The sequence below is a fragment of the Colossoma macropomum genome, unplaced genomic scaffold, assembly GCF_904425465.1.
Source record: "Colossoma macropomum unplaced genomic scaffold, Colossoma_macropomum, whole genome shotgun sequence".
Classification (NCBI taxonomy): domain Eukaryota; kingdom Metazoa; phylum Chordata; class Actinopteri; order Characiformes; family Serrasalmidae; genus Colossoma; species Colossoma macropomum.
Genome location: NW_023494787.1, coordinates 18,746,391 through 18,771,765, shown reverse-complemented (window position 1 = coordinate 18,771,765; position 25,375 = coordinate 18,746,391). Strand labels below are relative to the sequence as shown.

At 39.1% G+C, this 25,375-nt stretch overlaps 1 protein-coding gene and 1 long non-coding RNA gene across 2 annotated transcripts; one reads left to right on the top strand and one right to left on the bottom strand.

Annotated features, from left to right (window-relative positions):
* Positions 1 to 5,043: 5,043 nt before the first annotated feature.
* LOC118805504 lies at positions 5,044 to 10,967 on the top strand. Its single transcript, XR_005007055.1, has 3 exons — positions 5,044 to 5,515; positions 9,431 to 9,502; positions 9,705 to 10,967. It is a non-coding gene; the product is annotated as an uncharacterized LOC118805504 (long non-coding RNA).
* si:dkeyp-120h9.1 (uncharacterized protein LOC566469 homolog) lies at positions 7,105 to 22,254 on the bottom strand. Its single transcript, XM_036566331.1, has 10 exons — positions 22,077 to 22,254; positions 19,125 to 19,683; positions 13,217 to 13,342; positions 12,705 to 12,849; positions 11,948 to 12,071; positions 11,150 to 11,253; positions 10,022 to 10,118; positions 9,748 to 9,897; positions 8,420 to 8,603; positions 7,105 to 7,680 (listed from the first exon to the last, which is right to left on the bottom strand). The coding sequence occupies exons 2-10, from the start codon at positions 19,567 to 19,569 to the stop codon at positions 7,583 to 7,585; spliced, it is 1,473 nt and encodes a 490-aa protein (XP_036422224.1). The 5' UTR covers positions 19,570 to 19,683; positions 22,077 to 22,254; the 3' UTR covers positions 7,105 to 7,582.
* Between the last annotated feature and the right edge of the window lie 3,121 nt (positions 22,255 to 25,375).

The following is a 25,375-nucleotide window of genomic DNA, read 5'->3' as shown; positions in this document are numbered from 1 at the left end:
CACTCGTACAGTGTTACTGCAGTGCTGAGAAAGATCCACCACCCAAATAGTCCCTGCTCTGTGAGGGTCCATGGGGGTCCTGACCACAGAAGAACAGGGTAAAAGGGGGCTAACAAAGTATGCAGAGAAACAGATGGACTACAGTCTGTAATTATAGAACTACAAAGTGCACCTATATAGTAAGTGGAGCTTATAAAATGGACAATGAGCGTAGAAACAAGGACATACAATGGTCATAATGTTATGCCTGATCGGTGTGTGTATGTATATATATATATATATATATAATTTATTTATTTATTTATTTTTTCCATATTTACCGCTAGTTTATCGTTATCAACATTACATATAAAAACATATGTAGGTGTACATTCACTGGTTGTTTTGGATTTATAAAGTGGTTATAGTTGCAATGTCCACAATGCACAATTTCACAATTAACCACTCTGAATGACATGATTGAATTATGAAGAAATTTTACAAATCACTGAAATCCCCCTTTAACATCACGCAAACTACATGCCTAAGTCATTATACCCTTGCCTCAAATCAAGTGACATAGACTTGCTATAGACTATATGGTTTCTGACACTGTACGGCATACTGTTAACTATATAACTATATAAAAAAAAGGTCTCAAAATGTCTCAAAATGCCTGCTACTACTGTTTGTTTGCTATATAACATACTTTTTTTAACAGGTAATAATATGTTTTTATAGACGACAGTAAGTCATACAGTGTGATGGTTAAGGGACGCAGTCTGCATGATGTTAACTGGTGGCTATAAGCACTACTACAATAGCCTCCAAACCCCAAAGCTGCAAAAGCACTTCGGCAAACTTCAGACACCAAACAAGTCTTGGTTGATGTACCATTTAAGGACATGAAGTAAGGCCATAAAATTAAACTTCAATGCTTCTGCCGACACATATCCTCTAAGCCCGTTTAAAACACCCGGGACAAAGCCAGGACTACAGCACGAACTGATAAGTGGATTTGAGAAGTGAACAGAAGTAATCAAGCCTGTTGAACACAAACCTGATCCTGTCCAATAAGCCCTGATGCCATTCCAATTAAACTTTCACAGAATCCCCTCTGCACCAGGGACTGATTGAATAACTTGAACAGTGAGCTGAAACTGACTGAAGTCATTAAGGGATAAGCTGCTCTCTCTACGTCCCACTTCAGCTCGTCTTGTTCACTGTATGTTCCTTGGTCTTGTTTCTGCTTGTATAACTGGTTCAAACCAGGTCCATCAGCTCAGAAGCTGCACTGAGACATGGACACGAAAGCTCTCTCAACAGGATATAACAGCAGTCAGTGCAGCCCAGATGCATTTCCTGTCTGCACTTGCTGTGGGTCTAAATTCCTGGCACTGGCCTGGACTGGCTGAGGGCCGCTCTGATTGGCTGTGAGCTGCGAGGACATTGTGGAACAGATGCTGGGCCACCTCATCACATCACCAATCAGCAAAGCTGGCTGACGGCCAATCGTCACGCAGCATGAGTCGGCGTGTGAGCAACACCTGATCCCACACACTTGTGCTGTTTACTGCCCCACAGAAATAGATACTCCAGAGCATATAACACACCAGTTCCCCACCCTCTTGAAGACTTCAGCCTTATGTTGGAATATGTGACGTCAGCATGATAAGAACAATGCAGAGACTTTGATTAAAATGCCATGATTCAGCCAAAATGTACACAATTTTCCCCCCTATTCCAAATGTCATATATTATCAAGACATGGTGTCTGACGTTTGCTCCCTTTTGGAGTTTTGGAGATACTAATGTAACTAATGTAGTAATGGAAGTTTATATCCCTGCAGTTTAGCACTGTAGAAACTACATATCTAAATAATATCACATTTTCCTTAAACGGTGTTGAGTTGTAAACTTGCTTGTGGTTTTGACACTGTGTGACATACTATTTTCAACAAAACGGACAAATCTATGTCACACAGCTAACAGTAGTAGCCAACTTTGTCTTTATTTTTGTCCATTTTTATACATAACAATATGCCAAACAGTGTCAGACACCACAAAAGCAGGTCTGTTTGAGACTTTTTAACTACTTGATGCAATTTGAGGCATGAAGTTTGCACAATGCTAATAGATAGCTACACTCTCATAAAAAAGGTCAAACTGTCACTGGGGTGGTACCCTCAAGGGTACATCCAGTTCCTTTAGTCGGAGAACAAAATTGTACCATAATCCATTGAAATTATATTTTATTACATTTTGAAATTATAAATTTTTATTGATTCCACACACCCCGACTCGTCTCCAGACTCTTTATTTTATTGTTCTGTTTTAAAACTTTAGGTTATGAAAAGGTACTAATATGTACTTTTCTACTGGGAAAAAAATAGGGTACACAATTGGACCTTAAAACCACTGTTGTACCTTTGAGGGAACATTTGCATTGTTTGTATCTTGATGAATGAAAAATGTACCAGCGCAGAACCTTTATTTCTATAAATCTGTATAAGCTTCCATCACCTACTGGCTTCATCAGCTTTGTAGCTCCATTGCATTGAAAAAGTAAACTTCAGACACCAAACACAACTTGGCTAATCATTGACATTTGGGGTGAGGGGGAAAACAGTGAATCATAAAGAATCCATCCCAGCAGGCTCTGTATATAAACTGATTCAGTGTTTCATACACAAGCGCTCTAACAATGGCACTGATGCATAACAGTTATCTCCCACAGAGAGCCATCTACAGGCCATTTCCACATCCCATCAGGCAGGACACAGTGAAGACTAAGGAGTCCACTCATCCTTCTTCAGTTCATTATAGAGAATGAATAGAGAGGAAATGGAAAGGAAATCTTTAGGCTTTCTATTTAGCTCTTCTTTCGCATACAGCAACACAAACACGTCACACTCACTGTTGAACTCCCGGTGACGGGCCCGGGCCCTCCATGGCTGGTTGCGGATCCAGTGGAGCCGTCGAGGCAGGTCCATGGCCTCGCGCCAGACTGTGTCCACAGGAAGTCATCCAGGAATGTCAGCCCAAACACGTCCACTTTTTTCCCACTGGTGAGTTCATCCTACGGGGACTGCTGGTCCCTGTCTGGGTCTCCTGTAGGTCCTTGGCTGGTCCTCTGAACCGGCTCTTTACACTGCAATACTGGCTGTAGCTGTGTGTCTCCTGTCTCCTCTGGTCTGTTTGTGTTACCTCAGCTCTATATTTTATGCATGAGTCAGGGGAAACTAACTCCCTCTGCAGCTCAGTCAACCACAGGCCGCACCGAGGCTGCACCAGCTCAGAGAGCAGCACCTATTCACGGCCAGCACCTGAGAGCAGAAACACGTACGCACACACACAGCGTCTCACACTGAAACACAATGCCTCTCATCTGCTGGAAGGAGAACACTGGCAGCCAACCAGGAAACACATTCACACAAACAGAATCCTACAGTCACTTGGAGTAACCCAGAAGAATTCCTTAGTGAAGCTGTCTTTTAAGAACTTATAAAACTTCAGGAAAACAACACTTTTACCATTTCTCCTTACTCCAAATGTACTCACTCAGCCATGAAATATGTGCTCATGTGGTGTCTGACACAGTATGGCAGACAACTATCTATAAAAATAGAGATTATACATCATATGATACCGTGCAAAAGTCTGAGACCACCCTTCATTTATTTAATTTCCAAACAGCCATCAAGTACAAGCTATTAATTTTTCAGGAGCTGGACCTTGTAGACCATCAAAACTGTCACTACCAGATAAACAGTACTTAAGGCTTTCATCTTTGAGAAAACTCCACTCTTGCTTCAGATCTGAAAAAATCCACAGGTGTTTCTGTCCATCCTTCCACCGTGAGAAGACTCAATACTGAGACTGAAAGGATGTGTAGCTCTCAAGAAACTGTTACCGAGAAAAGAAAACAGACAAAAAAGGGAAATTTGCAAGTCAACCTGCTAAAAATGCAACCAATTTCTAACACTGAACTTCAGAGGTGTGGAAAAATGCCCCTTTCAGATTTTCTTTGAAAAGAATGAAAGCTGCAATAAAGGCAAATAGCAGGCACACTAAATTCTGAAAGATTTACATTTAGTTGTTAAAGCTTTTGTTCAATTTTTAAATGTTTTCCGCTTTTCTCCTGGCACAAAAAATAACGATAACGAAATAATAATAAAAAATAATAATACAAGTTTTGACTAGAAATTAAATGTAACATAGTCTTTTGTATTTCACCTTAAGAGTAGAAGCAGCCAAAGCCTGAGTGATGTCCCTTCTTTGTCCATGTTAACAGATAATGGCATGCCATTGTGTCAGAACCCGCATGAGCAAGTCTATTTGAGGTTACTTAACATGTGTGTGATGATTCAGATTTACAGTTTGTATGATACTAAATGGTGAAGCATAAGCTTCCATGTCTTGTTTGCTACGTTGTAGTTCCAGTGCAAAGCCAAAGAAGCAAAGCTCAGACACACGTATTGGCTGAGCTGAGGTAAGAGGACAATTGTGCAAATCTGACTTTGCCAAACTTTACCTTTAATATTACAAGTCTATCTATAGATCTTGGAGCAGGGAAAACAACACATTCATATACAAACAAGTGATTAAATCTAAATCCTACCATATGGCCTCGTGTTTTGTGCTTTGACAAAAGGCATTAGAAGCTACTCACAAGCCTAAAAAAAAAGTATTTGAGGCACCAGTATATCGTCCCATGTTCGGGAGAGTCACTGGTCTATTCATGATAATCATAAATCAAACCGACTTGATAACAAGTGCAAACTATCTTTGCAGCAAATGGCTTATCACTCATTCCAGGGATTGTGAAGGGCTTGAAAGCATTTTATTGCACAGCAGCACCCTCCAGAGGATTTGTCCATTCACTACACTGAAAAATAAGCAAATAAGCAATTTTTCCCCCAGCATATTTATTATTATTTGGGACATACACATCTGCATCAAAAATAAATACAAATTCAGTCACAAACAACTGGTATCAAGAGAAATGCTGAGACTTCATGCAAAACTGAACAAACTCAGAATGTGGACATGGTAAGAGAGACTTCTCAAAGTGAACATTTGATTGCACACAAGTCACAGCAATTACTACCGAACACCACAATGGAGCAGGGTGAAACCAGCATTGGGTGATCTGTGCATGATGGTAAACATCATTTTACAGCATAACCTTTATATTGAACAATCAAATAATTTGTACGTACACCATAAAAAATACCAAAATTTGGTCATATCAACTTTACAGAAGGCACGTTATAACTATACAGTACTTGAGCGCAGTGTTAAGTTTAGAGGACAAGTGAAAACCACAGATAGGATTTCACAAAGTCTCAAAGTCTCTCACTGAATAAACATAGGCTTAAAGTACTGAAAATGTGACAGCAGAATGTGGTGGTGGTTTACAAGGTCTATGCTGAGAATTGGGATGAAGGACAAAGTGGTAATTCAGTCTTTTCAAACCACCACTGTACCTGAACCACTTTCAAAAGAAGACCTAAGCCATTTGGACAACAAGCCTGTAAGTATTACAACATAAAAAACTGAACATGAACAAAAGCTAGTCTAGAATATATTCTTCATTTAGTAAAACCTACAGTAAAGCATTATGAGGAGGCTTTTTTAAACATTTTAACATGTTAACAAGGTTCTATACTTGAATTAAACAAGATTTCTTAAGCCAGCCACTATACGTGCCCAGGTCCCTTTTTGTTCTATTCTAGCTCTAGTTGTTTTTACCATTACATCTACAATCAGAATCAAGCTTCCCAGATAAAAATAAAATCGTGAATGTGAATGTATTTAAATAAAAATATGGCTTTGGTCAAAGGTTCTCAAACCAGTTCTCTGGGCACCCCTCAGACGAAACAATACATTTTTTTTTGGTTTGCTAGAAACTGAAACAATATAAATGTAGCCTGGTCGAGGGGCCCCGACGACTAGGCTGAGAACCACAGCCAGACCGCACAACTTGGTCTGTGAAAGCTGCTGCTGTGCAGAGCAGCACACCTGGCTTTAATGTTCAGATGTTCCCTCATGATCCTGAACGGACAAGTACAGAAAAGATAGATCTCCATGACCAACACTGTGCCTCAAGCTCTGGTCAATGTGCTGATAGCATGAAAATGGTATGAAATACGAGAGATTTAAGTACCAACGGTAAAACAACCAAATGATTTATGCAAATGATGCTGATATTAAGCAGTGTAAAAACAGTGCTTTATTAATTAGAACATCCTATCTGAACTGGAAAAAAGTTCTTAAGTGGAATAACCACTGGTTCTGTTATATAGTTTAAGCCTAGCACTAAGAGATCACTGTCTTCATGGCACTTGAAACCTTCTACAAAGTTTATATCTCTACATAGCAGAGATGCCGGGCAGCACAATTCGGTTGCATTCGATGCTCGTGCGTCAACAGAACAATATGACACCACTGTGTGACATTAACATTGCCATCCCTCAAAAAAAAAAGTGTCTAATAATAAAAAGGGAACCCTCAATAACACAGGAAACATTGAGCATATTTCCAACTCAAAGCAAACTAAATAAAATAGTCCCAGAAAATTATAATAAACATTCTTATAGGCAATTTCAAAGTAACATCTGTACCAAGAAATGGCTATTTCACAGAGAAAACAGGTCACTAACCACTAATAACATAACAGAAAAAATTAAACATTTGGTGTATAAGCATTATAATATAGGGGTGCACGGCTGGAATTGGCCACGATTAGAATCTGACGTTTTTTTTCTGCAAACAAGCAATCGGCTACTCTATTATTCTGATTTCAAAACTGATTTATGTTTTATGACGGAAATAACATGAGGCAGGTAAGTGCACTTGAATAATTATGCATAACTCATTGTGCTAAATGGCCAGTTGCCTCTTATGTATCATTTATTTGATTCATGTTATTTAATACAGGCAATTCATGTTTAAGATGCAAGTTTTGTAAAAATGCTAGGGAAAAAGTTTTCCCTAGTAAAGAGCAAATAAATGTTATTTATATTGTGACTTTGGCCAACAGAAAGTACTGAAAATGTGCTGGTGTATTTTGTGTATTCATTTAGTCATTTAGTTAGTTAAAGATAAAAAGTTCAAAGATATGGACCAATTAAGAGAGCTCTATAAACACCAAATGGGGAACAAAAAAAAGCTTATGACAAAGCAACTGCTCACTGAGTCTACTGCCTCTGTGTGTCAGTAATCCTTGATTATCCCATGCCAATGTTCTCCCAGGAATGGTAAACAGTATATGAAAGGCTCCCTTAAGACCACAACATTTACCAGATCCCATTTAAGCCTCACTGGCAGTCACTCACAACATGACTTATCCTTGTACCTGCGGTGGAGTGTGCGTGTTCAGCCCCAGCCTGTACCTGGTCTCAGTACTCATTCTCAGCTCAATTCTTTCCACACTCACTGAGACTGGAAGCTAATACAGGATCCACTGGACAGTGTTTCCTTCAATCACCTAAAACATGTGAGAAGTTCAGATAAAATCCTCAAAAAACAATCCTCTGGTTCCTTGAATTGGCTGGAGTGGATCAGGAGCAGGGAAAGAGTTTTTAAAATCAGTTCATGTTTATTCAGTTTTTTCCCCTTCAGGTGGATTGTCAAGGTCAAGGTCTTGGTCTGCTACACAGCAGAAACACAGCTTCTGGGTGTACAATGAGAACATATCTGAATAAGGAGGAGAAATACAAGAAAGATTTGGTTACTCAGGGTCATTAGGGTAATGCTAATTTCTCCTAGCAACCTGAAGGGATTTCTAATAATGAGACAACATTAACATTTTTATCCCTTCTACACTGAACACAAACATCAAAAACTTGTACCGAAGACATTTCAATATGTTTTAAGTTTGCAACAGACATTAACATACAGATGTACCAGTTTTACAGTGACTTCAGTAGAGAGCTCTGGTGTAGAGCTGACACTGTTTTCTATTTGGTTATGTTATGCCCATATTCACAGTCAGTGAGATATATATTTAAATTTTTTATATTGCAATTTTTTCCCCTAACAAAATTGGTTCAACCTGTTTTAAATTAAAAATGAGATCGGTTGACTGCTGTTTGTTCCTAAATATGATGGTAGTTAATCTAATGTGTCAGGCCTTCGGTACAGCTCCTGAAGTCCTAATCAATAGGAGAGCTCACTTGGCTATGTGTGTCAAGATACCACAGAACATTTGGACAAGATTTTCACCGATACCACAATTAGCAATTATCCATTAACCATTAAGTCTTGTTCGGAAACTAGTTATTAATTAAATTAAAGCATTACTACAACAATATTTTTTGTATTGCATTTTTTAATGCCAGGAAAACATTAGCCCTTCTCTAAATGTCTAGAAGGCCCTGAGGGTCCCCCACTGCTGATATTAAATGCAATTCATCCCAGCCTTAGCATGACTCACCAAGCATTTCCCCCAGGAAGGCTGGTCTGGAGCTGGGAGGCAGGTACACACAGATGAAGTAGAATGGAACTCCAGAGAGAGCCACAAGAATGCCCACCAGAGAGTTTAGAAAGTCACTGTACAGCGGTACCACCACCAGGAACACGCTGCATAAACAGTACACTATGGGGAAGAACAGACTCAGCTACACACACACACACACACACACACACACACACACACACAGTCTACATTATTAACTGTAAATCTGCACACATTGCTGGTATTTACAGTGTACACTATGCCCAAAAGTATCCAGATTCAGTGAAATGAAACACTCTGGAGCAGTCACTTATTAACCTAAGGTCATTATGCACAATGCCAAGTGTCTGCTAAAGGGGTATAAAGCCATGGCCCTTCAAGATGCACGGAAGACAAGCATCAAGACTCTGCTTGATCCTAGCCCCCAGGTGGTGGAATGAACTTCCTTTGGCTGTCTGAACAGCAGAATCCCTCACTATCTTCAAACACCGACTGAAGACCAGTTTCTTGGCAAGCTTTTTAAATGAACGCTAATTTAGCACTTACTGAAATGTCCTGTACTGAACTTATGCTGTGTCTTCTGTTCTGTCCTGTACTGAACTTATGCTGTGTCTTCTGCATACTGCAATTTCTTTTTCTAGGCATCATCACTGACTTTCTGGCAGTGTCTTAGTTCAAGGGTAGTTTGGACTCCAACCTACTTGTATTAGCTAGCACACATTCTCTGAGTGGTCAAGAAAGCACTTTTATAACCCACTTTGAATAAGAGCGTCTGCTAAATGGTATAAATGTAAATGGCCACAGAGCAGGGGAACTGTGTACTCTGGAGTGAAGAAGCTCCATCCAATACCTTTGGGATCAGTTGGAGTGGCATTCATGATCTAGAACTAATCATCCAACATCACTACCTGACCTCACTAATGCTCTTGTGGCTGAATGCATTCTAATCTTCACAGCAACGTTCTAACATCTAGTGTAATTCCTTCCCAGAAGAATAGACCGCAGCAAAGGGGGAACAAACTTCCTATCAATACCATTTCAGAAGAAACACTGAACAAACAGGTGTATACAAACTTACACACATATATATATATATATATATATATATAAATAAGTGTAACATGTCATGCATATCATATTTGTGCATTGAATATTACACACACTATTCACAGTATACCTATTCTATGAGTGATAAAGTGACACTGGCTATTGTATGTGTGGTATTTCTGTTGATCTCAACAATTCCTTGTTCACTACTTTTCAGTGAATAAAGATTCTGATCCTGACACAGAGGAACCGAGCTTCACCTTGACAGGGCGTGGCATCTCAGGAGCCGTTATGCGCAGGTAGATCAGACTGCCAATGGACAGGCCAATGAAGAGCCAGTAATTAAAGCTGAAGTAATTAATGAGCCGGAACACGTCTCTCTCACAAAGGAAAAGCAAAGCCATGCCACCCTGGAGAACACACAAACACACATGCAGATCTGTGTTGAAGAATGTGGTTTCTGCTGGGAAAATGCTACAAATGAACATAAAAAGGCATTTAAAAAGAAAGACAAATCTTACGACAGACACTCACATTGAACAACAAAGCTGGGATAGGTGTGTAGCGCTTAACATGGATCATGGAGAGAAAGTTCGGTAAATGTCCCTCCCTTGATCCAACAAAGAACAACCTAACAAAAACAAAAAAACAAAACAAAGCGAAAACAGTTTAGCAGTTTTGAATGGACATTTACGAGATCACTAGCTCACAGTAGGGCTAAGTGTTACCAACTAGCTCACAATACAATACTCACAATATGCCACGATTCAGTATGTCACAATGAATTACACCATCACAACTGGATGATGATGGTTAACACTCATCTTTCCTCTTGTCATATCTTGATCATGGCAAATCCATAGTAAATGTTAAGTCAAATATTGAAGCTACAAAAGAAGCCCTAAGAGACTTTTGTAGACTGCCATCTATAGGTATGATGTAGATATTATACCAATTAAACTACAGTAATGATTGTGAACACACAATCTGTTTTTTTTCCACTAAATAGACCCCAAAATGAATGACAAATAATTATACCGTTTTACATTCTTTTAAAAAGGTCCTAAATCTTTACCCTCCCCGTCTCTCTCTCTCAGTACACCTTCATTTTTCTGAGACACTCTTATCAAGAGCTGTACTATGATGGACAGATGTTATGATAGGAATCTTGCCTGTCTCCCTGGTCTCCTGTGTGCAGGGCGGAGCCATTAGCTACTGTACTTTGTGGCAGCTTAATATATCACGTTATGGGTTCAGGTTTCCTTTTGCTAATGAGGCTTAATACGATGCTTGTCAGTCAAGGAAAGGTGGTTGAACCGCAGTCATCAGAAAACTCAACTTCCTGCACAGAACTTGCCTCAATGCATATTAAATAGATATATTCATGCGTATTAAGATTACCATTGTATTCACGTTGCCTAATTTTGTATCTACAAAACCTTGCAAATAAATAATAAACATTCAATACATTGGGCAGCCAGCCCTGTTCGTAATTCATGTTAGCCTTGATTTCCAGGCAACTTAATCATCTAAATGCAACTTGTAATTTCAATTATTATATTTAAGAGAAACACAGACAGGGTGGTATGGGGACTCACTTCTCAGCTGCTTGGGCTTGCTGTACATTTGTTCTAGTTACATGCACTGCAGTTGGGCACTGACCTGGAGGCAGCAATGATGGAAGAGTTGAGACCTCCGTAGCAGGAAATGGCCACAGCCAAGGGGATCAGCCAGCGGGCAAAGCCAAGTACACTATCAGCAAATGTCTGCGCACCAAAAAATATGCACACTGTTTATACTCCATAGGCACTGATCACTCACACGCCAGAGATATTAACAGCAAAATGACTGCATTCATCAAAGCATGTCAATAAAAGACTTTTGTTTGCCTCATTGTCAATTTTGCTTTTGCGTGTTTGCTCATCTTTAATAAACACAATGATTTCAATAAAGAATCTCTATAGTAAAGTTATTTAGAGAAAAGAAAAAAAAATATATATATGTATATATATATATATATATATATATATATATAATTACTAAAATGTTTAATTGCATTCATTTCTGTGTCATACAGTCACACAGACAGCCCATTACCAGGCAACAGAGCATGTCCTGTTGTGGAATAATGTTGCAGAATCCCTAGAGAGAGACTGATGCCTGAGGCTTCCTCTACTTAACCAGATCAGTTGAACAGCAGAGGAGTAACAGTAAAATCCAAATTACACCGAGCAGATGCTGCCTATTATGGGCTTTATGACTTGCTGGAGCTGAGGAGTTAAACTACAAGGACAGCATGTGTATGGATTTGTTTGTGCCTAAACAAGATTAAAGCAGCACACTAACAGGTGAATCAATCAATTTCCCCAGAAGTAAGAGATTACGTATACTATGTAACTCCTGTTAGTTAACTGCTCATATGAGCTTCAATCTGTATCAGTTCCAGAACACCATACTCACCACAGCCACAGCTTCACTATCCAGCACAGTCGACATATCCATTACTGTGTAATAGGCCACATTGGTCAAGAGGTAGATCACAGTGACAATGGGCATGGAGATCGCTATGGACAGTGGTAGATTCCTAGTGAAAAATGAAACAAAACAAAACGAGAGATATACTCATATGGACCTCCAGCATCAAAAATAAAGAATCAATCTTTCACTTAGACCACGGCACACTGACCCAACATTCCCCAACAAACCCCTACATCCCAATGTTGGCAAAAGGGCTTTAGAACGTTTAGAAAAAGAACCAACAAGCCAAATGAAGCAGCATGAATGGGAGGAACATCCTAGAACAGTGGTCCTTATTAGTTTCATAAGGTCAAATCTGATCACAAAATCAGTGCGCACAAATTTCACCAACAGTTTTATTATTAATCAATTTTATCTATGGCATATCTGTACGATCAAACTCTGGTAGATGTGAGTGTCAGGTTTGGGTTGTAATGGACTGTAATCGACAGTAAGAAAGGCAGTAAGTAGATAACAGGAACATTATAAATGGAGTGATAAATGGAGGGTGATTACTAGCTGGAGTACATTACTAGTCACATTTTTCCGATGCCAAAAGATAGGAAATACATAAGTTTCACGAATAAACACAAAGTAGTTTGTATGTCATTAAAGGGTTTGTTGGGCCTTTTGTGTCAGTGTGCTTTAAGCTTTAGACAATGCACTTATGATCAAAACTTATTTGAGGCTATATTCCCACCTCTCTGGATTTTTGATCTCCTCAGTTATGAAGTTGAGAGTGTCCCAACCAGAGTAAGAGTACAGAGCAGCATACAAGGCCAAAGCCATGTCCCCAGCGTTCAGATTAGAGTTCGCAAAAGAGTCATTGAAGTTTTCCGTCTTACCTGCAACAGCATGATATTCATATTGTGACACTCATTTACAGAAAACATGAACTAACCTACCACTTTTTACAGTTTAAGTTAATCTCAGTTAAAACAAAGTGTTTAAAATAATTCAGTTGCACAAAGTACTGAAAGTTTGATTCTTAGTACCACAAATAGGCAAACAACTCAATATTTTCAATTACTTATTTAATAAGCAAGGACCAGGTTAATATTGTATTTTGCCTACATTTGAAGTATCTTGTATTGATAAACAGAAATTAAAAAACAGACATGTTAATTTAGCAGTAAAAGAATTATAATTATCTGTGTTTGACCCAATAAACACTATCAAAATTCTGATGTTGTGACAGTGATATATTCCTACCTTGGGCCAGCACCACCAGCCCGGCAATGATGATGACAATGAGAGCCAAGACTTTCGCCACAGTAGAAATGACTTGCAGGATGGCCCCCCATTTCACTTTCATACAGTTCACGAAGGTCAGAAGAGCTGCAGAGAGAGATAGTAAATGAGAGAGAGAATGAGAGAGAGAAATGATCATATGATCACCATTATTGCCTGTGCATGAAAACATAAATCACAGTTGTGGCCCAATGTACTTTTATTACAACAGCAATAAAGCATGCTGTGTGCTGGAAACTATTACCCAACAAAAACTGGGATTTGACACACATTTGAATGAGTCATGACTTTGGCCACTCTCTTCTTTGCGATAGATCAGTGAGCTCCTTGCTTGCACCAGAATACTGACTGGTTATGAACTGTCAGGTGTCATTCTAGAATATGAACATCATTAAAGTTTCAATGTTTTCAACATGTAGCACTGGCGCTAAAGTATTATTCAGAAGGCTTTAGCTTTCCAAAGACAGCTAATGTCATTTTACCACATTTTTCCCACGTCATCTGTAATGTTTATGACTAATTCACATGCGATAAGCAACCTCAGTATTATAGAATGGGAGTGAAAACACACCAAAAACATTTAATTTAGATGTTAATTCTTTTACCCCAACCATCCACCTGGCCATCATAAGTTAACGTAATGTGTCATTAGCTTGGGAACGTACAGCTAACAGTCATTGCCACATAAAATCAAACTTGCTTACTCTTACCCATCTGTGTTGTGCAAAATGAAGACTGTGACTTTCCACTTTCAACTGATTTCTTTGTGCTGCTAAAATGCACACAAGTTTAGCTGTCCAGAGTAAAACTGTATGCAGAGGTGTTAGCTAGTTTAGAGCCCGGTGATAACCGTTCTAGTGCTTTTAAATTAATCAATATATTCCCCATCTTCTCAATGTGAATTTTAATACTGAATCTTCAACACTAATTTCAGTATATAACCTCATTACAGGCATGAGACGTGGCGCTCACTACACCTCATTCCAATCTAATTTGCTCAGTGAAACTTGCACCTCATTTGCATAAAGCCTTCTGCATTATGGCAGTGGTATCTTATTTCCTTGCCATGCCAGTATAAGCCCTTCTTCGGACATGGAAGCTGCCTTTAAATTTAGTGAATGGTAGTTCCTCGTTGGCTAAGTAATATGCAGTATAAAACGTAATGATCAGGACAGCTTCTTCATTTGATCTGTGAATACTGACCTGCTGAATAAATGCCACTGTGAGGACTGCAGGCTCAAGGCTGACAAATCAGTGCCTACACTTTTTCATAATGCAACTTCACTGTCTCAGGCTTAAAATCAGCAGCCACAGAGTTAAATTTAGGCATGCCAGTAGTGCCTTGGCAAAAAGTGTGGGCACAAGTTTTACAAAACACATAGCACATGACTTTCCTAGCTTTATCGTACCGCCATGTACACACTGAGCCAGTCCTGAAGGCATATCTCTTTTTAGCTTTCTTCTTATCTGGCTCACTCAGCTAGAGTTATTGGTGGATTTGAGCGTTTGGGAGACTCACTTTCAGGGATATGGTTCATTTTACCTTTTGCCAGTTTTTTAGCCCACTGATCTCCTTTCACATTCTTTCTGGACAATGTTATTATGGGGAATGATACGGTTACTAGGAATTATTTTAGTTGCATGACCAGTTCTGTATGGAGAAACCTTGCTGGACTTACAGGTTGCACTAGTACAGGTACAGGTGCATGCAATTGTGAGCACTAATTCTAATGTTAAAGACAGCACACAGGACTAGAAAGTGAATCAACAGTAATCCTACTGTTGTGTCTGTACTTACATATAATGAAATATATAAATCAAAATCTCAAATCAGTCTAGATACAAAATTGAGTTTCCACAAACTGATGCCAGAAATAATGTGTCCTGTACATATGAAGCATTAAAGTGATTAAACATTGCTAATGAGGATTTGATGCAATTTCTTATTGGCCAGATAAACCAGGTAAATGTTATTTGTAGACTTCACTAATAGACTAAAGTGATTTTCACGCAGCAGCAGACATGACTGCCTCAGCGGAGAGCTATTTCCCAATCTGTAATGTCCTTGGCTGCTGGACACAAAGGGTATGTCAAACAAGGTAGAGGTTTTTCAAAATCTGCACTGCAAAGCAAAGCTGTAAAACAGTGACCTTTAACTAGAAACATGTCTTCAGTTACTCAGACACAGATGTAACCATTTTCTTACACTGAAAAGTTGTAACCATCACCAACACTGAAAAAAACTACAGTTGACAGTGAAACAGCCCAATTGCCTGGGGACAAGGACTGCCTGATGCTTCATACTTTGACATAGCTAGCTTTGAACTTGACATACAGCTTTTCTAAAATTCCCTTCAATCTGAACAAACTGTTCGCACTGTCAGATTTTCAGTTATAAGCAAACCAAATGCTATGATCAACCTTGATTTTATGCGTGTCTCCCGGAGGTGTTGCCATAGTCTACTGAAGGTCAGATTACCAAGCTGAGCCCAAGATGAAGGCATACCAACAGTGCAAACCATTCCTATCAAGTTACATACACAGTTTACTTATGGACACGCTGTTCGGTATGGGCAGTTAGAATTACAAAGGTCAGTAATTACAAAGACTTGGCAGAGATAATGCAAAGACAAAGAGGCTTACACATGAAGTTACCAGGAAACTGCAGCAGCCTGTTTAGATGATATCTCATGTCAGCAGTAGTGATAGCACATTCCAGAGCTAACTAGCGATAGCATACTCCACAGACCACTTTTCATTCACTTTCTCAACTGAAAAAAAAAGATACAATAGGGTGGCGTCTCGATTCGATACATTCTCTTTTCGATATTTTGCTTTATGGTTATGTGTCCATTTTCAGTTTATTAGAGCATTCAACAACATAAAAATACAATATTTTATAATAATGCACTAGCCATGTGCTAATATGTGCCTACAAGGAGTGTGTATGTGCGTGCTTTTCACCCTGTTCTTGATTTTGAGGTAAACAGGAAGAGATGGGTAAGACAGGAGAGTCTGTCCTCATTGTGGGCTTTTTTAAATTTTCATTATACTTTATGCAATATAATCAGTATTAAACTGAGTATTTTGTTTGTTGCAGTCTGTTGAATGTACTGTTAAATACCTCCATGTATTGAATTAAGTCTCGTACTGAAAGATAGAAAACAATACCTGTAATGTAAGAAAGGTAAATAGATAAAATTTCTCTGAACATATGATACAAGTCAAGCACTGTAATGCTCTGCTCATTAATAGGTCTGTAACATAGTTTTCCAAAATTACGCTGTACTATATAACATTTATATGATGCAGAAAATTCCAAGCCATGGCTGTTATTTCAACAGTTTGCTGTATACTACAGGAAGCACAAGGGGCGGTATGGATTCCACTGTTTCACTAAAGCATAAAAAAAGAAACAGTATTGCAGATGGAACCTTGATGGTAGCGATGTGACGGGGGAACTGAGAGTACACAGCAAAGGGCTTAATTAGATCAGTTAATTAAATAATAGTTAACAGATTAACCAATTATAGAAATAATTAGTTACAGTCCTACTCACAAGTACACCAGGGTCAGCTCAGAGGTAACAGAGGTAACCACTGGCCATAGTTAAGCTTTTTTTGTGTGCAGTGGCATCTCTGCCCTTCAGTATGGTGTGCGTCTGCATGGCAGGTGGAGAAGACAGGAAATGAACACAAAACTTTTGAAATAAGAATGCAGCTCTTTTTCTTTGGAAAAAGTATGAAATGGCAACACTACAGAGGGCTGTGAAGACCATTCTGAAAGCTTCAGCTTGAGCTTCTTGTAGCACTTTATGGTGGATTTTGAGCAAAGTGTTTTGTTTTATAAGAGTCTCTTTTCAGCCTTAGTTTCTTGACAGACAGTCACATTTGCTTACAGAATCTGATATTCCAGATGTTAAACGGAATCCATTCTTCCATCTCATTGGGCAATGATTCTTGTGCTGCTGGCTGCAACACAACCCCAAAGCATAAAATATCCACCCCTGTGCCACTCAGGCATCAGCTACACCTTCTTGAAAGTCCTTTGCTAGGATGCATCAGTACCGATACTGGTATTGAGCCGATATTGTGTTCATTTACTCATAAAAATTCACCAGTACCAACATTCAGACACCACTATAGTAATCTATAATACACTCAGCGCTGTTAATGATAAAACATTGAAACTGTTAATTAATTAAACTCCATCAGTCCCACAAAGGAATTATATTCAAAATGTATAAGGTCTTGATGGTAAAGAAATTAAATTTGACAGAATACGGAGATCGTTTTTGGATAGAGTAGCAGTACTGGGAAGTATATTTAATTTAGACTTGCCCTGTGAGTTTGAGTTATCGTTCCTGGGGATGCTAAATTTTCCACATAATGAGTTTGGACAAATATTTATGGGGCATTCTATTAATTGCAAGTAAAAAGGAAGCCTAACAAGAAGGTTTTCTCTAACAAATTTTTTTTTAATTATCATTATCCTTTTTTTTGAACAGGCAGATGCCCAGGCTCTAATATGTACAGTTGCTTGTTTTTAAGAATGTGAAAAGGAGAGGGGAGGAGAACCTTTAAGCACTGTAAAAGGAAGGGGAGCGGTACAGGTCATAAGGCGTATGAAAAAATATATAATAAACGGCACTGTGTTTTGTCATTGCTTGCTGCTAAATATTTCTCCTTGGGGAAAAAAAATCCTTTTGTAGTTCGGTTTCCGACTTATGTTTAATGTAAAAGGAATTATGTGGCTCCATCGATGCAACCAGATTTTGATTTCAAAATCTATTGGAGCATAATAGAGTTCATGATGCCATGTATCTAACAAGGTTTTCATGGCCTTTGGAGGAAAAACAGCCCTAAAACATCACAGATCCTCCAACACACTTAACAGTGGATATAAGGGTACACAAGAGGTCTGCATGGGTTTTATTATTAATACCCACCTGCTTCAACAACCAGTCGCCCAACCAGTCTGCTCGCAAAATTTAGCGTCTGTCATGCCAAGCCATGCCCAGCCGCACCCACCCCACCACGCTTTTTGGGATATGCCTGTGGTCCTCATCCCCTCCTGCCTGCGTTTGCTGTAATCTGCTCCACTGGTTGTACGGCATGTCTTCACAACCCCCACAACACAGTGGAACAGCCTCTAGACCCATCATACCCCCACAAATAAATGTTGCAATTATGCAAAACAGAGGTAAATATTAAGTGTATGCTTAGGCTAAACAAACCATATGAACTCACACATGGCACCAAACAATGAGCGGACATCATTGTCAACACATACAAGAATGCAGCAGTGAACTCAAGCAAAAGACCAAAAAAAATAAATAAATAAAAACATAAAAAAAACCCACACAGCGAGGCAACTTGGCTTCATTACTTTTCATCTGTATCAGCATTTTATCTGTGTCAGCTCATTACTCTATGAGATGTCTACAAGTCAGCCGAAATTAAATCAAAGCCAAAACAGAGGCTTAGACATGCCACAACACAGGTTAAAAAGCCAAAACAACGATGTTGGTGGTGGGACATTTTGTGCATACCTTATTTATTGAATGTTATATGACCATGTGTTTTGCTGCTTGCGACTACTACTGATATGTTTCTCTCCACCGCAGTGCAGCTTGTTTGTTGCTTGCCTATCTGCTTCTACAAGCAGCCAATAACTCTCCAAACCTGCCCCACCCAGTCAGCCATAATTCATTACCCCACCCCCTCCCCCGCTTGAGACCACTGTTTGCCCACAATGATAAAAATATTATTTCTTTCTCTCTCTCATACATATATGACTATGACTTACTCAATAGCTAATATTGAAACTGTACATTCTTCTGTATGTTTTTCAAGAACAGAGAACTTACCAATGATGAGCGCTGCAATGAGGCGTACTGCTGCATACGGAGCAATGCAGTTGGGGTAGAAGGGCTGAACCAGGTAGCTGGAGAAGGTAAGAGCAATAACTGCCTGGCAAGCTGGTTCTACAATAATGAGTGAAGTCCACAGACGAATAAAAGCCAGGAAGCCTCCAAAGGACTCTAGAATGTAGGCATAGCTGGCGCCTGACTTGCGGATGGTGGTGCCGAGTTCAGCATAACAGAGGGCACCAAACACAGAGAAAATGCCACCAATAGCCCAAACCACTAGTGACAAGCCAAAGGAGCCTGTATGCCATAGTACACCTTTTGGTGATACAAAAATGCCTGAGCCAATCATATTCCCCACGATGAGGCAGACGCCATGCAGCAGAGAGATCTCCTGTTTCAGACGCACGGAGCTGGTGGAGGTTGCGTCTACAGCCTTCTCCATGATTTCACACAGACTGAAAAAACTTGACTGGAAAAACAGGTACAGACAGAACAAGACTACAAAGGCAGCACCACAGCACTCTCAGTTGTGGACCATCTTCTGCTAGAATCAAATCTGTAAAATAAGAAAAGAGCAACAATCAGCAACACTTATCAACAAACCTTGATCTTTCCTCACAAAAGGTAACGCACACCTTGATGTGTGTGTGTGTGTGTGTGTGTGTGTGTGTGTGTGTGTGTGTGTGTGTGCGTGTGTGCGTGTGTGCGTGTGTGCGTATTGGGGGGGTGAGCATTAACATTTCCACCAGAGAGGTCTCCAAACAGTGTACATAGTGTAGCTTTAATTTAATTACATTTTTAATCATATATGGGGATTCTTAAACTTTTGGGGTTGTCTGGAGGCAAAATACAGGTTGAAAATAAAAGCTGCACAAAATTTTGAAAGTTCAGGACTTTTTTAATTGTAATTTAGCAAAAAATTCCAATTCTTGTAATTATTTGTATTAATAAAAGATTACATAAAGATACATTAGCTAGCCTATTTTTTTCAAAACAACATTTGATTTTCAGACAGTATTTTGGGTCTTCTGCCATAGCGTTCACAACTATTAAGAGAGACACAGTTTTCGCACAAGTCATGGTGCTTTATTTTCCAGCTGTTGTTAGCCACAGCTACGCTGTGCATAAGCAGAGTTTTCTTTCTCTAACAGCTTGTTTGCTACCCAGCTTACGTCTCCTGTCTCAATGCTCACGCACACACAGGGCGGCTTCTCTTCCTGCCCTCTACAATAAGAGTCCTTAGCAAAATAAACCCAGTGAATAAATACTGAAGAATCCCAACGTAATACTAACAAACATTTCTTGAACATGTTACAATATCATTTAGTGTCAAGTACTGTGATACTACACATGGCATCTGTATCAAAATCAAAATACTGGTGTCATGGCAACCCTTGTCTGCAGAGCATAACACTGGTTCCAACATGCAGCCCGTCACAACAGTTGTGTTTTTGTACTTTGCCTGAAAAGGAAATTAATGGATTTCATTTTTTTGGTCTTTTTTTAATTCTTATTTGTTTTTACTTTTAAAGGAGAAAGATGAGTTCGATATTAGGTTAAGCTGACAAGACAATTATTAACATATCAGCAATAAGTCAATAAGTCAGCATCCGCACCCACGTGGTTTGAAGATTACAAACTATCCACATTAGAACACACTCAGCTTAAGTGTAGAGGACCAAAACGTTACTAGGAGCAAAGATATCTTGTCTTCTCAGTGGAGTCAAGAGTCAGAAGTGAGGTTTCAAAATTTAAAAAAAGCCTCGCTGTACACAAGCAGGGAGCACCTGCACCATCAATGGTTTAGCGGAACTTCACACGAATCAGCGTGAGATCTCCCATGTGCTCGGTTTAGTACTTAGTCTAACATAGACTCCTGCGTTTAAATCTGACGGCCACTCGACAACTCGATACGAGGGTGAAGTTGGCTCCCTATTCGTCAACCTGAGGCGCCAGAATTGTAGCTGCTGCAGCATTTACGGTGGAACGGGGTAATTCATACAAAAAGCCGGGGAATAAGAAGCTGGTTCAGCCTGGTAAACTCGATCAAGGAATAATAATAATAATAATAATAATAATAATAATAACAACAACAACAACCATCAACAACAACTTCCAAGAAATAATTATCAAGAGTGACATTACAGCGATATGGTGTTTTATTAAATCACCATCTGCTTCCCCTTTTCCCAAAACTAGCAACCATGCAAGCCTGACTCGCTCTTACATCAACCTTGCAGCCAGCTCCACATAGCTGCATCCGGAAGAATGTGCTTTACGCTCTTTACGCACCAATAGCACACTACGTGCCAGAAGCATCCTCAAAACACACTTCAAGCCAAAGTAGAGTAACTTCATTAAAAATCATCCCTCGTAGATATTATCGAGTCTATCTCCAAGTCACCCCTCTCATCACGAGTGAAAGCAGTCTGACAGGCTGACTGGCTAACAGACTAGTCGGTCTTAACCCAGCTAGCTAGCTAGTTAACCTAACACAGTAACGTTAACTTAGTCGGCTGCTCTCCACGTTGAAAACCTTATCGACAACTCTCTAAACTCAGACGAAAAGAACATGGTTTAACCTCCTAGTCCGATGTTTGAAACTAATTCAGAACTCTAGCTATTGCTAAAAGATGTCCAAAGCAACAGAGCCTCTGGTTTCTCCCCTCCAGATGGTGAAACGAGTCTCTCAAGTTCCTCTCGTTAGCCGGTAGTTAGCCAGCTAGCTAACGTTTGTAACGCTGTCCAGCAGTAACCTTAGTAACGTTATTACAGGCGGCTGTGTTAAAACATAAAACAATAAGGGTAACGATAAAGGTAAGATTAAAAGCTAAATAAGAACAGAACTGGCAGGAAACTGGTGAAAAAAAAACAACAAACTGTGGTGACCAAATTAGCCAACAACAGGCAAAACAACTCCCTCATGCATAAGATATATCAAGATCTCACCTGCGTGACAGGCTGAAGGATAAGGGTGGTGGTGAGGGGGGGTGTCCGGGTGCTGGTGATGACTGTAATGATGGTGATGGACGGCAATGTGCTGTCCACGTGTGCTGCCCGTCGGAAACAGAAGCTGCTAGCTGAAGTCACTGTGCTTTAAATGCGGCAGCGCGGTCCTGCTCTGCTCTTCCCGCCCCTACAGGGAAATCAGCTACGTAGCTCTGCGGTCAGCTGGAAGAGAGCCAGTGATGTGGAGGACAACACTGCACTGTAGGCCTGGATTTAAAGGGGAATGGAATCAATTCTGACACATTTCTGAATAATTCAGCCCTTGAGATGTAAACAGAGTAATTCAGAGAGGGTGGATGTGAAGTGGTTCACTGCAGAGAAACTTAGAGACTTTGATTTCTTTACATCATGATAGGAACCGGGAGTCAGAATGTCTACAACACAAATACAGCCATTTATTTACTGTCCAAAGCCACCAGTGAACCTACATGTGTTTTTATATCTTAGGCTGATGGTGGTAAAATAGTTATAAATCTGAAAAAATAAGTTTCTTTGGGGACTATTTTGCCTTACAAAGAGGCTTTGCAGAAATAGAGTCCGGGTGCTGAACTGGCCTGCCTGTAGTCTAGACCTTTCACCAATAGAAAACATTTGGCACATCATGAAATGAAAAATCCAGCAAAGAAGGACTGTTCAGCAGCTAGAACCCTACATCTGACAAAACTCCAGTAATTGGTCTCCTCACTTCCCAGACATTTACAGACTGTTAAAAGAAGAGGGGATGTTACACAATGGTAGACGTGGCCCTGTCCCAACTTTTTTGAGATGAGTTGCTGCCATCAAGTTCTAAATGAGTTAATGTTTTTCATGAAATGGTAAAATGTTCCCACTTTCAACGTCTGATATGTGTTCTATGTTCTATTGTGAATAAAATATGGGTCTATAAGATTTGCAAATCATTGCATGCTGTTTTATTAACATTTATTTACATTTTGCACAGCGTCCCAACTTTTTTTTGGATTTGGGGTTTTATATTTCTATATATACAGTGTGCAAAGTACCCCCTTGTAATCGGGAGGGCACTGTGTTCCACTATGGGCTGAACACATCAGTCTTACTTGGTATTATGGAATAAAAATGAACAATTTAGATCACTGCAGCATACTAGAAGCATAACATCATACATGTGTATGCTGCTCATTCAGCAAACAAAAACAACGCTAAAAATAACGCATCCTCTACAGAGAACAAAGTGAAATATGGGGTGCACTTTTAGTGCAGAGTTTAAAATACTGAAAAAAAACCTATGAAATATAAAATGTGATATAACTTTTGTACAGGCCACATTTATCCTTTATTTACCCAATATATTAAATTGAGCAAATAAACACTTCCTTATACTTTGTTTATGCTTAATGTCATTAATGTATGTATATCCTAAATCAGAGCCATATAAACAGTGCAGTATCAATTAAGCTGTGTTCCCATATGCTGACACTGTATCTACTCAAACTAGGCCTGTAATTGCCTTCAAGTATATATCTTATGTTAGGTCTTGCAGGGCCTTCTCACCCCTTTCATAACTAATCTCTCACCCCGTACTATGTTTTCATATCTATCTATATCTATTTATTCTATATATATTACTACCACCTTGTGGTGGAAAATATAGCTGCAGTGCAGATGGAACAAAAACACAAGATACAGTAACTATGACCACTGAACGTGGTTCCAGTCAAACTTCTAGTACCATTTAGCAAACTTCAGGTGCTCAAATTTATGCTTAAAGGAAAGAAAATACTTTTTTTTGGTGGTCTTTCAAATTATTTTTTAGCTTGGAAATGATATCTACTTGTAGTTTTGGAGACTTGCCATTGCCTGATTCATGGAGGCCATTGCACCTTTGTCTCAATTCGTGTGGGATCAAATCTTCCTAATGTCAATGAATAACTAGGGGAACAGGAAGTCATGGATGACTGTTTGCACAAGTCTTGACTTTTTGTACCCATTTTTATTAAGGGTGCCAATTATTATGGAACAATTTATGCACAGAATTTCACGTCATGCATTTAAAAGAAGTCACATAGCATGTCTCAAGGCCTTATAGTATGATTTACATAATATTTGATTGCTGTGTGTTAATTAGGAATACATTATTTTTACTTGTATCAATTTAAACTGTATCATGATGCTTTACGTTACTTGTGTTACTGATGTTTGATAGATATCAGGGGCTGTGGCTACATTCACATGCTGCTGATCACTTTATGGCCAGCTTTGCTCAGACCATACAACCTTTATTATTCATGCTGCAGACACTGCTTCCTTCATTATTCATGGTACACATGCCTATAGCCTGTGCATTTTTTATTGGTAGCTTGACTGGAAGTATAGGTGCATTATTGATAAACCCTGGCTGAATCTAAAAAGACTGTGTCCTGTCATTTATTGTTTTATTTTGTATTTATATTTAAAGATATGTCAGTGGATTTGTGAGTATCTACTGTATTTTGTATATCACTGTATGTGACGTGAATAATAGTGTCGAAACAAGAACAAGATCCTGAGAAATAGTGTAGATCCATATCAGCCAGGAAGCCAAAGTTAATATGAAAGAACGTGCAAGATATTCCAGGTTGCCGGTCAGGTACACTGCTGTACAGTTATTGATGACAGATAATGAAAACAGGAAACTCAAATACATTATAAGTGATGGCCAGTCAGATACACATAATGAGTAATGCATCATCTGTCATCTTAGGTGACCTTATTTTCTACAGTACTGTGCAAAAGTCAGAGACCACCCTTTAATTTTTTACATTTCCAGTCAAAACAGCCATTATGTACAAGTTATTAATTTGTCAGTAAGAGGGAAAAATGCAGAAAACATATTGTTGCTGTATAAAAAAAATACCATATATCTCAATTTTTTCCGTTTTTATTTTTCTACTTATAATTTTATTTTTCTACATCGAACGTAGCAGCTGTCCTTTATATTGTATGAAAATTGCATGAGTAGACCAATAGAAATGCTCCAAAATTACATTAACTTGTATTAAGAGTTAAAACGTGCTTTTTTCCTCCTGTAAAGTTACTAACACAATATGATTTCATTTTTTTTCTTATTTTATTACAACCCCATTCACAAAAAAGTTGGGACACTGTGCAAAATGTAAACAAAAACAAAATGCAATGATGTGCAAATCATTTAAACCCTATATTTCATTGAAAATAGTACAAAGACAACTCAAAAAAGCAACAAAAGACTAGTAAAGACTAGTAAAGTTGCATCCCAGAGA

Excerpts from the sequence above, each read along its gene's own strand:
- si:dkeyp-120h9.1 (XM_036566331.1), bottom strand. The coding sequence starts at position 19,569 with ATGGAGAAGGCTGTAGACGCAACCTCCACCAGCTCCGTGCGTCTGAAA. Across the intron at positions 9,898-10,021 it reads TCCCAGCTTTGTTGTTCAAT|GGTGGCATGGCTTTGCTTTT; the intron begins GTGAGTGTCTGT and ends TGTGTTCTCCAG. Across the intron at positions 8,604-9,747 it reads AGATGCCACGCCCTGTCAAG|CTGAGTCTGTTCTTCCCCAT; the intron begins GTGAAGCTCGGT and ends GTGTGTGTGTAG.